At 35.9% G+C, this 16,423-nt stretch overlaps 1 protein-coding gene across 1 annotated transcript in view; it reads right to left on the bottom strand.

The window, feature by feature from the left end:
- The window catches only part of Ccdc150 (coiled-coil domain containing 150), a 122,998-nt gene that overhangs the window by 104,015 nt on the left and 2,560 nt on the right, over positions 1-16,423 (bottom strand). The window contains exons 2-5 of the mRNA XM_077799137.1: positions 8,923-9,143; positions 8,627-8,805; positions 6,608-6,676; positions 497-613 (exon numbers count right to left, since the gene is read on the bottom strand). Coding sequence (XP_077655263.1) covers positions 497-613; positions 6,608-6,676; positions 8,627-8,805; positions 8,923-9,143 — 586 coding nt within the window. The remainder of the gene's footprint in view (positions 1-496; positions 614-6,607; positions 6,677-8,626; positions 8,806-8,922; positions 9,144-16,423) is intronic.

Here is a 16,423-nt window from a genome sequence, read left to right as displayed (position 1 = left end):
CAACGAAGGCAAAAATATTGTGTTAAAATTATAAATGAAATCAGCAGTGTAAATACAATCTTGATTGTTTTACTTATTAGCATTCTTTGAATGTTAACATTGTTAGTTCAGGTTAGTCTTTATTTTCTATCCAGATCATATACATATCCCAGGGCAATGCCTTTCAAAATCAATGCCTGTAGTAAAGACTGCTTGGTGTAGAAGAAAGATATTGTACCAGGAGTTAGGAGTTCACCTCTATAATACCTGAAACAAATTAATTTCTCTGGTCCTTCACATTTTCATTCATAAATGAAGAGTATTACAATACGTAATATTAGAGTCCTTTCTTATTTTGCACTAATTTTTTAAAAATCATACTAAGAATGCTAATAGGTCACTAAAGAAAACTAAACAATAAATCTAGAAGAAATTAGCAAAATAAAAAGTTTATTGATGAAGTTATCAGTTTTTATTTTATTTATTTCCCTAATATAAATAAGGAGAAGAAATCTACCTGTTTCCGTTCTTCTTCCACTGTTGATCCCATTTCCTGTATTTTGAGTAGCATGACTGATTCAGATTTCTCAAGAGATTCCCTGAAGTGCTTCTCCTGAGCCAGTTGTCTCCTTAGCTATAGAACAATACTGCAGTTAGCAAGACCAATTGAACATATGTCTAATGAACAGCAAAGTTACCAGACATGTTATCTCATCCCCAAATGTTCCCAGGCATGTTATCTCATCCCCAAATGTTCTCCTTTCATTTATGACTACTCAGAAACATGCTGGTTTTTCCCTGATGGATGGCTTTCTAGGAAACAGTCAAACTGGGTTGCTCTCATCTTCATACTGTTAAGTCTGTTTTCCAAATTGTGTGTTAAGACCCAATAGAGGAAGCTGGAAGCAGCACTTAGGAAAATAGTAGAGCAGAATGGAAAGAAATTAGAGCACACAGCCAAGTAGTAAGGATAAGTATTGCTTCATGGAATGTTGCATGTATGCAATTCATGTCCTGCAATGGATTGTAATAAAAAAAAGTTTAAAAAACACAAATACCAGATTTCAGTAACATATTATTTCTGAATTTTCTGAATTTTTGTCAACTCTTATTTTCTCATATTTTGATACTTTTATATATTTTAATCTATTGTACTATAGCCATGCCTCTAAAAGTTATTTCAATTATTTTGTAATTTAAAGGTCTAAACAACGTAGCAACTTTTAAGGAGAAGACAAGACTGACACTCATGGAGAACCTGCGCACTGTGGTATTGTGACATACGATATATATTATATTTGTTCTCTGCTCCTGGCTCTTGGCATGCAGCTACTAAAACCCTTAGGATCTCCAGGTAAGGGGGATCTCTCATATGTTATGACATGATTATGAGATGACTGTGGCTGGGGTCCCCTACATAGCTTCAGCATGGTCAGAAAGGCATGATCAGTGGTTTAGAAACTTTGGTCCTACCTGCCAGCCCCTGGGGAGGTGAGGGGGCTGAAGGTTGAGTTGATCATTAGTGACCAATGATAAAACATGCCTAAGTAATGAAGCCTCAACAAAAACTCAAGAGAGCCAAGTTTTAAGAGCTTACAGATAGCTGAACACCTGCAGGTGACTGGAGGGGGTGCTAGGAGAGAGCTCAGAAGCTCTACCTCATTTCTCACATGCCTTGCTTATGCATCGGTTCCCTGGCTGTTCATCTGTATTCTCTGTAACTCAGGTGCAGTATTCCTCATTCAAAATGCTTGGGACGTAACTCTCTATCATATCAGCCTAGGAACCAATTTTCTCAAAAAGCACAAGAAGTAAAATCAAGAATTAATAAATGGGCTGCTATCAAACTAAAAAGTTTCTACACAACAAAGGAAAAAATCAAGAACATGAAGAGAGAACCTACAGAATGGGAAAAAATCTTCACCACCTGTACCTCAGATAGAGCATTAATCTCCAGGATATATAAAGAACTCAAAAAAACAATAAAAAAACACCAGATAACCTAATCAATAAATGGGCAAAAGAACTGAACAGGCACTTCATAGAAGAAGAAATACAAGAAGTCAACAAATATATGAAAAAATGTTCAACATCTCTAGCAATAGAGAAATGCAAATTAAAACTACACTGAGATTCGATCTTACTTCAGTCAGAATGGCAATTATCAAAAAGACAAGAAACAATAAATGTTGGCAAGAATATGAGGGAAAAGGTATACACTATATTGCTGGCGGGGCTGAAAATCGTTGCAACCACTAGGGAAAGCAGAATGGAGAGTCCTCAGGAAACTTGGAATGGAACCACCATTTGACTCAGTTATCCCACTCCTCAGTATGTACCCAAAAGATGTAAAATCAACATACTATAGTGACACAGCCACATCAGTGTTTATAACAGCTCAATTCACAATAGCTAAGCTATGGAACCAACCTAGGGGCACTTTAACAGATGAACCAATAAAGAAAATGTGGTACATATCCACAATGGAATATTACTCAGCCATAAAGAAGAATGAAATTCTGTCATTTGTTGGTAAATGGATAAACTGGAGACCATCATGCTAAGTAAAATAAGCTAATCCCCAAAAAATCAAAGGCTGAATATTCTCTCTGATATGTGGATGCTGACTCACAATAGGTAGGGGTACAGGAATGGGAGGTTCACCAGACTAGACAATGTCACCCACATCCTGCTCGGGCGACAGAAGTAAGGCCACTCTGGGTGAATTGGGCTGGGAACAAAAAAACCACACAAACATGAAAATATCTTTTTCTCAATTGTGGGGGTCAGGAAGGCTCTGCAACCTCAAAGATCAGCTCCTACACTGGAAAGAGGGCAAGGGGAGCAAGAGAGGCAAGCAAGAGAGTGAGCACACCTGAACCCCCCCCCATTTATTGGAGAAAAGCTATTCATTGAATATTCCACCCAAATAAGGCAAGAGATTGGGTTTCAAAGGGTGGCATCTTGCTTAGCAATGTCTTGTGGTCAGAAGGTTGACTGACATCTTGGAAAGCCACACCCATCTCAGGTGCTGTGTGGGATCACAGGTAAAGGAGAAAAAAGGCACACATGTGACGCACAGCCCAATCAGGCAGCAACATCAGGTCAGTCCCCTCATACCACTCAAATGCACATAGCTCAAACACAGAGCCCATGGATAGCTCGCAACAGGACAGGACAGAGTCAGGGGAAGGGAGGGGTATGGGAATGGGAAAGACAAGAGAATGAATCAGACATAACTTTCCTATGTTCATATATAAATACATGACCAGTGTAACTCCACATTATGTATAACCACAAAAAAATTGGAAGCTATACTCCATGTATGTATGTCAAAATACATTCTACTGTCATATAACTAAAAAGAATTTTAAAATTTTTTAAAAAGACAAGTTGCAGATTGGCAGATAATACTTGCATAACAAATATTTCATGAAGAACCTGTACCTATTATCTGTTGCTATAACAAAACCCCTGAGGTTAAAAATGTATAAAGGAATGAGATTTATCTAGTTCATAGTTTTGGAGACTGAAAGTCCAAGATTGGATGGCCCCATATGTTCAACATCTGTGTGGGGCAGATGGCATCACAATAGAAGAAATGCTTTTAGAAAGATCACACAGCAAGAGAGAAAGCCAGAGAGATCTGGGGTCAGGCTCACTCTTTTGTATAACAATCTGACTCTCTGAGGAACTGTGAGATCTGCATTAATCTCTTCCAAGCGTGGTGTCCCCAGTGATCTAAACACCTTCCATAGGTCCTACCTCTTAAAGTCCTGACTATCTCCTTATATCATGATACTGGAGATCAAGTTCCAACACATGAACCTTCAAAAATACACTCAAATTAAATCCAAACCAAAGAATATTCAAAATATATAAAGAACTCTAAAAACTCCATATTAAAAAAATTTAGTTACAAAATGAAATAAAGATCAGATACTAAAGAGGATATACTGGCAAATAAGTCTATGAAAAGGTCCTCAATGTTAAATATCATTAGGGAATTGCAAATTAAGACACAATACCAATACACACCTATTAAATGGCAAAAGTCCTGGCTGGTGGGTATCAATTATTTTGTGTGGGGGGATGGCAGTTTCTTAGAAAGCTAAACATAGGCTTACTATACAATCCAGCAATTATACTCCTAGGTTATTTACTCATATGAGTTGAAATCATATGCCCACACAAAAACGTACACACACATATTTATAGTAGCTTTATTCATAATTTCCAATAATTGTTATCAACCAAGACATCTTTTAATAGATAAGTGCATGAAAAAACTGTGGTACATACAATGTAGTATTTTTCAGGAATAAAAAGATATGAACTATCAAGCAATGAAAAGACATGAAGGAACTTTGAATGCATATGCTAAGTAGAAGAAAGGCAGTCCAAAAAGGGTATATACTGTATTACTCCAACTATAACAAAACTATAAATATTCTCTATAAACAGTGTTTGCCAGGGACTAGAGGGACAGGCAGAAGCTTTGAGTATGCAGACCACAGTGCCTCTTTCGGGCAGTGAAACTATTGTTTCTGACCCTGTAAGGTAGATAGATGGCATTATGTAGCACATTCATACATAGTTGGTGGGACTCTTAATTGTGAACCCACTCTGGAAAGAAGTATGGAGATTCTTCAAAAGAATAGGAATAGAACTAACATATGACCCATCTATACCACTCTTTGGTATTTATCCAAAAGAACTAAAATCATGCTGTAGTGATACAGCCACTACAGCATATTATAGTAATAGCAGCACAACTCACAATAGCCAAGTTATGAAACCAGCCTAGACCTGTCAACATATGAATGGATAAAGAGAATGTAGTATATATACAAAATGGAGTTTTATTCAGCCATAAAGAATAAAATTATAGTATTTGCCGGTAAATGGACAGAAGTGGAAATAACCATGATGAATGAAATAAGCCAGACTCAGAAATAAAGGATTGAATATTTTCTCTCATGTGCAAAAACAGAGCAAAATAAGGGGTGGGGGGAGATGGGGAATCCCATGAAAACAGAAGGGAGATCAGTGGAGCAGAGGAAAGGGATTGAGGGAAAGGGATGAGGGATGGGGAAGGGAGAAATGGTGGAATGAAATTGAATAAATAATGCTGTGTACATATATGAATATACCAAAGTGAATTTCATTTCATGTATATTTATAAAGAACTACTTTAAAAAACTATAAGTAAATAGAAGGAAAACCAGTAGAGTACAAAAAGGAGGCCAGGGGAAATGGGGAATGGAAAAAGTTAGGTAAAGGAGAAGTCCTAGAAAATTAATTGGAGCAAATTAGTCCACACATGTATGATTATGTCAAAATGAATTTCAATATTATAAATAACTATAGTGCACTAATAAAAACATTAAAAAAGAGAACTGTATAGAACCATAAGTGAAGTCTAATATAAACTATGGACTTTAAATGGTGAATCAATACTGGTTTATCAAATGTCAAAAACATACCATTCTAATGCAATAATACTAATACAACCAGAGAAGTGAAAAATTGTGCTCCATTTGTGTACAATGAATCGAAGACCATTCTTCTGTCATGTATAACTGATTAGAATAAAAATAAATAGATAATATTAATATAAGAAATTGGGAGTGGAGAGGAGTAAATGGGAACTCTGTTTTCTGCACAATTTTCTTTCTTTCTTTGCAGTAATGGGTATTGAACTCAGGGGTGCTCTCTATCAGGAGCTGAGATATGGTCTCACTAAGTTGCCCATGCTGGCCTTGTTGCTATTCCACCTGCCTCAGCTGGCTCTGCACAATTTTTCTATAAACTAAAAACTGCTCTAAACTATTAAAATATCTAAAAAAAATATTTTTAACTATGAACAATCATGCTTTTATTATTAATTACTGGTAAATAAAGTTCTCTATGGAAGACAGTTTTAAAGATAGCAATATTTACCAACTGAAGATCTATCATCTATAATTTTTAAAAAACTTTTGCATGAGAAATTTCCTAAAATGTGTGTTTACTTCTCTGGTTTACATAAAAGAATCGTTTAAATATAATTTGACCTTTTTAATTTGGACTAATACCTATTACTATTCTGTCAGGGATTATTGGGATTGTAAGGCCACTATATGATATACTGATTAGTAATTCTTCACTCTTCTGTTTTTAGCTGCAAATTTTTAGCCCTAGAGTTTTTAGCAGTCACTCATGTGGTAATTCCCAGAACTTAAGCTGAAATTCAGGTCTCTAGATAAAATTAAATGACCTGTCTTATTAAAAAACTTTTTATGTTAAACACAATTTTGGATTAAAAGGCCTTTCTATGAAAGTGTCCACTTAATTATTGTAGTATATTGGCAATAACATGAAAATGAGCAACCATATGTGGTAACTATTTCCTTCTCCGGTCAGAGGGCATTTATTTATCATGTCCAGTTTTATGGCAGTATTGAGAGAAAAGGAAGTCTGTATTGCCAAGTAAAGGCAGACACTTTCACCTAAATTACATGGGGTATATTTTTAGTATTCCTATTACATAGTCATATATTTTCTTCTTCAAAGGATTCTTTTCATTCTCTAAACTTTCTTGATTTCCTCTTTGCAATTCCAACACCTCCGCATCTTTTTGTCTTACCTCCTGAATTTTAAGGTTCATTTTACGTTTTGTGGTCTTCAGTTCCTCTTCAATAATAGCTGCAGTATCCTAAAAAATAGGAAAAAAGGTTTTAAATAATCTAAAATGACAGGAATGATTTTCTCTATGGATTATCAGTTCAAATCAAGGCATTTCCCCAACATATTAAAAATAAAAACTATCTTTAATATGCTTATAAATATTCCTTATAAGTCTGAAGTAATTATTACATAAGATTTTATTACTTTGATTCACAGTGTCTATCATTTCACCTTTTAGATCATAAATAGTGATTAATCACACCCACCTTTCATGTAAAATTCAACAGAGGACAAGCTGGAAAATAATAGATATTTTTCTTATAGGGGAAATTTTCTAAGAATGATTTCGTCTAGCTTTAAATATTGTTCATGCTTAGGTGTTGAGGATAAAAAACATAGCTTCCATTACTTATTCTCTTCTTTATTATTAATGTTAGTGGCACCACAATCCTAGATGTAAAATCTCAGACTCATTTTTGTCTTCTTTCCTACCTTATATCTCTATCTAATACCATATTTTTACAATATCTTTCTTCACAATGTATCTCTCACCTCTTTCCTTTCAAAATGCCACAACCCCCAGACTTAATTTTTCTCAAGCCAAATAATGCAATAGATTCCTAATTGGTATCCCTGCCTCTGATCTCCTTTCTCCAAAATCAATACTGTATAATACCCCCAAATTAGCTTTTCCTATTTTTCATTGTGATTTCTTAAACCCTTCCCACAGGCTCAGCCCAACTATTGATTATTCTATATGTTGATGATATTATTCTTGATATTCTCTACAATGTGTTCCCTAGCTAATGCCCAACTTATTTCCCACAAATTCTCATCCCTGTCAGGCTAGTTTATATATTTCACCCTAACTGCACCTGGAAGAAAGATGTAGGTTCAAACATGGGCTTCAGGAAGAAGATGAGCATGTGGTAATCTTGGACAAGTGACTTCTCCCTGAGTCCCAATAGTCTTATTGTTAAAAATAAAAATAGGAATAGTAATATCCTACTTTATAAGGCCTTGCAAAATAGTATCTTGAATATCTATTATACTGCTTGGTCCCTGGAAAGAAAACAATACTCTTTTCCCAGTTTCTTTTCCCAGCAGACCCTACTCTTTGCTGTCTCTGTGTGCGTTCTTGGAAATGTTCTTATCCCTCCACTTTGCCTTCTCAAGGTTCAGCTTCAGTCCTAGCTCTTTCCTGAAGCCTACCTAATCTCGTTAGATAAGGGATTTCTCACTTCTCAAATACACTGAATACAAAGGCCTTACACTGCAATATTCATTTATTGTCTTAGACTGTTCTAGCATTTCCTACATTTATTTTTCACTATTTATCATTATATATCTTGTTCTCCCAACTAGCATAAAAGCTCTTGAAGAGCACACACTACCTCATACCTCTGGATGCTGTGTATTGTACAGGGTAAGGACTCTATTTAAAAAAAAAAAAATCAGGCTAGGGTGGAACGTTTATTTTGGCTCAGTGGTTGAGTGCTTGCCTAGTACATGTGAGGCACTGGGTTCAATCCCCAGCATCACATAAAAATAAACAAAATAAAGCTATTTAAAACAATGATACCATTTTTTTTTTAAACAAACAAAAAAAAAAGAAAAAAAACCACTGATAGCACACAGTGATTTTAGTTATCAATGCACGTAAATGTCAAATGCTAAGAATCCTCACATCAACACAAACTATTTGTTTGGAATTGGGGATTGAAGCCAGGGGCACTTTATCATTGGGCTACATCCCCAGCCATTTTTATTTTTCACTATGAGACAGTTTCTCACTGTTTCTGAGGCTGACCTCAAACTTGTGATCCTCCTGCCTCTGCCTCCAGAGTTGCTGAGATTATAGGAATGCACCGCCATGACTAGAAACAGCTACTACTTTTAAAATCAGTTTTATGGGTCTGCTATTTCCTCCAGCTAATATACAAGAGTGAGTTTATACTTCAGAACTCTGGACTCAAACCTTTGTCTCTGAGGCAACTTCCACAGGAGCAGTCAAACTCTGCACTTCATCTTGTGCCTTGTCTTCTTCCTCTCTTACATCTTTCAGTTGTTGGCGCAAGTTCATCACTTCAAGATGCAACAGCTTCAGGTCCTTGGAATGTTCCTCCTGAATTGTGTTCAATCGATCCTTGAGAAAAGCTACCAGGCAGCACAAGAGGGGCATCAACAGTAGAAAGAAGGTCAGCCAAGGAAAAGAATCATAAACACATCAAGTACCCAACAGGATCAAATTTCTGATGATTCTCTTCCATATACCTGTTTTCTGTGGATTCAAATCCTTTTCAGTTTGCATGTGAAAGATATTCATCTTCAAGGATTGAATGAGACTTTCCAGATGGCACATTCGATTTACCAGAAACTCACAGTTCTTCCATAAAAAATCTGTTTTTCCTGAACAAATTACTTCATTCTTGATAGGACCAAAGAGTTTCTGGCTGGAAGGTTCTTCTAAACCCTTTGGAGGTTCCAAATGGCCTCTGGACAAAGATCCAATACAACAATATTATGCAACGTTATTTGTAGTATGTTAATCCCAACCATTGAGTCAATGTAATCTTCCTAATAAGTAGAGAGTGACATCAGCAACACAGCAGAATAGGAAGCTCTTAACTCTCCCTCCACCTATGAAGGCACTAAATAAACATCTATACACACATTAATTACCTGTAACAGAAAGTCAGAAATGAGTTGAGAGATTCTTATAAATAAGTCTGAAAAAATATCCACATCAAATGAATAGGAAAAACTGAAGCACATTTGGGCACAAATGCCACCTGGGGAACTGCATGCTATAGTCAGGAAGGATTCCCCAACCCTAGCTTCTCCCTGATGGGACAGGATTTAGACTACACTTATAGCACTTTAACTCTAAGGCTCCCCATGATGTAGCTCTTAATTCACCTAGCTCTAAGAGCAGCTGGGATTAAGTATATATATATCTCCAGACCACAGAACAAAGTGGAGACATTATATGGGTATGTGCACACTTCCAGGGATTATACATCTTCCAGATATATATATCTCCCTGGATCACAGAATGAAGTAGAAGTTTTTATGGGCATGCACAAAATTCCACGGCTTAATCCCTCAGGATCAAAGCAAAGAAAGGGACTAAAACTTAAAAGCTCCCAGTTTCTCTGTGAAAGGAATGTGCTAGAATACTCTGCCACTATGTACTCTGATTAAAGACTGAAGATAACACAAATAAATGGAAAGATATCCTGGATTCATGATTAGAAGAATTAATATTGTTAAAATATCTACACTATCCAAAGCAATCTACTTAATCAATGAAATCCCTATTAAAATCCCAATGACATTTTCACAGAAATAGAAAAAAACCCTTGAATTCATATGGAACAACAAAAGATATATATATATATATATATATATATATATATATATATATATATATATATAACTAAATCAATCTTGAGAACAAAGCCGAAGACATCACACTATCTGATTTCAAACTACATAACAAAGTTGCAGGGTACTAGCATAAAAAGACACATCAAATAGGATGGCCCGGAAATAAACCCACACATTTATGGTACGTGGATTTTTGACAAAGGTACCCAGAATACCCAATGGCAAAACAATAATCTTTTTGAAAAAAAAATGGACTAGGGAAACTAGCTTTCCACACACAGAAAAATGAAATTGGACCCTTGATTCACACCATGTGCAAAAAATTTGATTAAAGACTTCAACATAGACTTGAAACTAAAACTACTAGAAGAAAATACAGGGGAAATCTCTGGTTTTGGTCTTGGCAATGGTTTCTTGGATGTGATTCCCACAGCACAGGAAGCCAAAACATGAAGAAACAGTCCACACTGGAAAAAACATTTGCAAATCATAATCTGATAAGGGCCTAATATACAAAATACATGAAGAACTCAAACAACTCACCAGAAAGAAAATAAATAATTTGGTTAAAAAATGGACAAAGAACATGTATAGACATTTCTCCAAAGATGACATTCAAATGGCCAATAGGGATATGAAAAAATACTCATCCTTACTTGTCATCAGGTAAATGCAAATTAAAACCAGTGAGATATCATCTCACACTTGTTAGAATGGCTATTATCAAAAAGATGAAAGAAAACTATATTGATGAAGATGTGGAGAAAACTGTCAAAATTGTTAGTGAAATCTATATATTTGTAAATCAATTTTCTAAAACAGTTCCTCAAAAAAACTAAAAATAGCATTAACATATGATTCAGCAATTCCACTTTGGGTATTTATCCAAAGGAATTGGAATCAGTATGTTAAAAAGCTATCTGAACTCCCAGGTTCGCTGCAGCATTTTTCACAATAGCCAAGATATGGAAACAACCTGAGAACCCATCAACAAATGAAGGGATAAAGAAAATATGAAACATACACAGTACAGAATATTATTCAGTCATTAAAAAAGGATGAAATTCTATCATTTGTGATGTAATGAATGAATCCTGAGGACATTATGCTAAGTGAAGTTAAGCTAGGTACAGAAGAAATATAATCTCACATCTTAAATTTTAAAAAGCCAACTCATAGCAGTGTTGAATAGTGATTATTAGTGGCTGGGGTTGGGGATACAGACAAGGAATAAGGAGATGTTAGTCACAGGGTATAAAGTTTTAATCAGATAGGAGGAATAAGTTGTTTTTGCAATGCTTGGGATTGAATCCAAAGTTCATGCATGCTAGGCAAGTGCTCTATCACTGAACTAAATTTCTAGCCCATAGGTCTAATTGTTTTTCTTTTTCCTTTTATTTTTTTGTTGTTGAGGGATTAGAGGAACAAGTTCTGATAATCAATTGTACAGCATTGGTGACTGTAGTTAATAATTATGTCTTTTCTTTATCAAAATGGATAAAAGAGGGCTGGGGTTGTGGCTCAGTGGTGAGCGCTTGCCCAGCATGTGTGAGGCCCTAGGTTCAATCCTCAGCACCACATAAAAATAAATAAAGATATTGTGTCCAACTACAACTAAAAAATAAATATTTAAAAAAATAAACCAACAAAATGTATAAGATTTTAAATCTTCTTACCACAAAGAAATAAGTAGATGAGGTGAGAGATGTTAATTAGCTTGATTTAATCATCCCACAATGGATGTATGTATCATAACATCACAGTATACCCCATTTTTGTGAATGATTATAATATTTTATATTGCCTCAACATAACTTTTAAGCTTAACTTTCTCATACCAGAAGCAGTGCCCAGTCACACTTGACAGTTTCCAATATTCTAACACACCTGAATAGCTCCAGCTGGTGGCCAGAGATAAAAATGCAGAGGTATCTCTTCTGCCTAATGGACTGAGCTCCCTGCTTTCTTAATGCTTCCTTTAAGACCATTCATGTATCTGCCCACAAACTTCTCAGTCACAAGATGACCTCCTGGAACTAGGGCCTGCTTGCTTTAAATCTACTAAATAAAGATCCCTGCAGAAGTGTGTTTGGATAACACCTGGCTCCTATAACCAAATGGGTCCACAGGCTCTTTCTTATTAGCTTCTCCAAACTCAAATACAGAGAGCACTATTGGTTAATGAGGATGAAACATAATGTGGGATGAATAAAGATCACTTTTTAGTGCTGGTTTATTTTAATCTGGACTTTTTATAAACTTTTTTTGTTACATCAAAACAAGTGATACTTATTAGATAATTCTATAATGGTGAACTAAGAATTAAAGTTTATATTCTATATTGACTTATATATATATATATGTTAATATAAACATAGTAACATTTTTAGAAAAAATTTAAACAAAGTCATAATAACATTCCTATTTTCTAACATACTTGACATTATACCAAATGCTGTTATCTTTTAATGCTGAAGTTATTTATTCAATAGGTATTGTACCCGTGCCCGGAACAGGCCCAGCAACCCGCAGGCGTGGCAGTCATGTCACCCCAATTGGAGTAGGGGCAGAACAGAGCCGCCGCCCACGCCCAGAACAGGCCTAGTGACCCGCCGGTGTGGTAGACACGTCACCCCAATTGGAGTAGGGTCAGAGCAGAGCCACTGCCCGCGCCTGCAAGGTAGGCAGACCTGCGACCAACGGGCAGAACAGACCCAGCGGCCCACCAGCGTGGTAGACAGATCACCCCAACTGGAGGAGGAGCAGAGCCGCCGCCCGCCCCTGCAAGGGAGACTTTTCAACTATACAAGAGCAATATAAAGATATAGGGGGAAAATTTCAAAAACACAACAGTTTCACCAAGCAGAAAGAAACGCTAGCAGTATGAAAAGAAAAGGAAAGATAGGACCACAAGCAATTCAGGTCAACTCAACTTTAGAAGAGGTAATAGCTGCAGCAGATGGAATGTCAGATAAAGAATTCAGGATATACATTGCTTCGGATGATCTGGAGTCTCAAGGAAGACATTAGACAGCAAAATCAGACAATGAAAGATCACTTCGACAATGAATTACATAAAGAAATCCAAGAAGCAAAAGATCAACTATACAGGGAGATAGAGGTTATAAAAAAGAAACAAACAGAAATCCTAGAAATGCAGGAAGCAATAAACCAACTCAACTGAGAATACTACCAGAAGAGTAGAACACTTAGAAGATAGAACATCAGACAATGAAGACAAAGTATTTCAACTTGAAAAGAACATAGACAGCTCAGCAAGACTGCTAAGAAACCATGAGCAGAACATCCAAGACATATGGGATAATATAAAGAGACCAAACTTAAGGGTCATTGGGATACAGGAAGGGATAGAGGTCCAAACCAAAGGAATGAGCAATCTATTCAATGAAATAATAGGAGAAAACTTCCCAGACTTGAAGAATGAGACAGAATCCCAAATTCTAGAAGCCTACAGGAAGCCGAATGTGCAAAATCATAAGAGACCCACATCTAGACACATTATAATGAAGATGCCCAAAATACAGAATAAGGAGAGAATTTTAAAAGCTACAAGAGAAAGGAAGCAGATTACATTTAGGGGTAAATCAACCAGGATAACAGCTGATCTTTCAACACAGACTCTGAAAGCTAGAAGATCCTGGAACAACATATTTCAAACACTGAAAGAAAAGGGGTTCCAACCAAGAATCGTGTATCCGGCGAAATTAAGCTTCAGGATGGAAGATGAAATTAAAACCTTCCACGATAAACAAAAGTTAAAAGAATTTGCTGCTAGAAAACCATCTCTTCAAAACATCCTTGACAAAACATTACAGGAAGAGGAAATGGAAAATAACAATGAAAACCAAAGTGGGAGGTAGGACAGTAAAGGGGGGAAAAATAATCAAAGAGGAAAACAAACCATGTTTAGTAACATAAATAAACAAATATGGCTGGAAGAACAACCCATATCTCAATAATGACCCTAAATGTTAATGGCTTAAACTCACCAATTAAGAAACACAGGCTAGTTGAATGGATCACAAAACAAGACCCAACAATATGCTGCCTACAGGAGACGCATTTGATAGGAAAAGACATACATAGACTGAAGGTGAAAGGTTGGGAAAAATCATATCACTCATATGGACTGCGGAAACAAGCAGGAGTGTCCATACTCATATCAAATAAAATAGATTTCAAGCCAAAGTTAATCAAAAGGGATAAAGAGGGACACTACATACTGCTCAAGGGAACCATACACCAACAAGACATAACAATCATAAATATATATGCCCCAAACAATGGTGCAGCTATGTTCATCAAGCAAACTCTTCTCAAGTTCAAGAGTCTAATACACCACCATACAATAATCATGGGAGACTTCAACACACCTCTCTCACCACTGGACAGATCTTCCAAACAAAAGTTGAATAAGGAAACTATAGAACTCAATAACACAATTAATAACCTAGACTTAATGGACATATATAGAATATACCACCCAACATCAAGTAGTTACACTTTTTTCTCAGCAGCACATGGATCCTTCTCAAAAATAGATCATATATTATGTCACAGGGCAACTCTTAGACAATATAAAGGAGTAGAGATAATACCATGCATCTTATCTGATCATAATGGAATGAAACTGAAAATCAACGATAAAGAAGGAAGGAAAAATCATGCATCACTTGGAGAATGAACAACAGGTTAATGAATGATCAATGGGTTATAGAAGACATCAAGGAGGAAATTAAAAAATTCTTAAGAGATAAATGAAAACACAGACACAACATATCAGAAGCTATGGGACACATTGAAAGCAGTTCTAAGAGGAAAATTCATTGCTTGGAGTTCATTCCTCAAAAAAAGAAAAAACCAACAAATAAATGATCTCATACTTCATCTCAAAATCCTAGAAAAAGAAGAGCAAAACAACAGCAAAAGAAGTAGAAGGCAAGAAATAATTAAAACCAGAGCTGAAATTAATGAAAACGAAACAAAAGAAACAATTGAAAAAATTGACAAAACTAAAAGTTGGTTCTTTGAAAAAATAAATAAAATTGACAGACCCTTAGCCATGCTAATGAAGAGAAGAAGAGAGAGAACTCAAATTACTAGCATACGGGATGAAAAAGGCACTTCAGAAATACAGAAGATAATCAGAAATTATTTTGAATCCTTATACTCCAATAAAATAGAAGATAGTGAAGGCATTGATAAATTTCTTAAATCATATGATCTGCCAAGATTGAGTCAGGTGGATATAGACAACCTAAACAGACCAATACTAATTGAGGAAATAGAAGAAACCATCAAAAGACTACCAACTAAGAAAAGCCCAGGACCGGATGGGTATACAGCAGAGTTTTACAAAACCTTTAAAGAGGAACTAATACCAATACTTTTCAAGCTATTTCAGGAAATAGAAAGAGGGAGAACTTCCAAATTCATTCTATGAGGCCAACATCACCCAGATTCCTAAACCAGACAAAGACACTTCAAAGAAAGAAAACTACAGACCAATATCTCTAATGAACCTTGATGCAAAAATCCTCAATAAAATTCTGGCGAATCAGATTCAAAAACATATCAAAAAAATTGTGCACCATGATCAAGTAGGATTCATTCCTGGGATGCAAGGCTGGTTCAATATACGGAAATCAATAAATGTTATTCACCACATCAATAGACTTAAAAATAAGAACCATATGATCATCTCCATAGATGCGGAAAAAGCATTCGACAAAGTACAGCATCCCTTTATGTTCCAAACTCTCGAAGAAATAGGGATAACAGGGACACACCTCAACATTGTAAAAGCAATCTATGCTAAGCCTCAGGCTAGCATCATTCTGAATGGAGAAAAATTGAAGGCATTCCCTCTAAGATCTGGTACAGGACAGGGATGCCCTCTCTCACCACTTCTGTTCAACATAGTTCTCGAAACACTGGCCAGAGCAATTAGACAGACGAAAGAAATTAAAGGCATAAAAATAGGAAAAGAAGAACTTAAATTATCACTATTTGCAGATGACATGATTCTATACCTAGCAGACCCAAAAGGGTCTACAAAGAAACTATTAGAGCTAATAAATGAATTCAGCAACGTGGCAGGATATAAAATCAACACGCATAAATCAAAGGCATTCCTGTATATCAGCGACAAATCCTCTGAAATGGAAATGAGGACAACCACTCCATACACAATATCCTCAAAAAGAATAAAATACTTGGGAATCAACCTAACAAAAGAGGTGAAAGACTTATACAATGAAAACTACAGAACCCTAAAGAGAGAAATTGAAGAAGACCTTAGAAGATGGAAAAATATACCCTGTTCATGGATAGGCAGAACTAACATCATCAAAATGGCGATATT

This window comes from Urocitellus parryii, chromosome 1 (genome assembly GCF_045843805.1).
Source record: "Urocitellus parryii isolate mUroPar1 chromosome 1, mUroPar1.hap1, whole genome shotgun sequence".
Lineage (NCBI taxonomy): Eukaryota > Metazoa > Chordata > Mammalia > Rodentia > Sciuridae > Urocitellus > Urocitellus parryii.
Note: the sequence above shows the minus strand (reverse complement) of the source record. Positions and strands in the feature narration are given on the sequence as shown.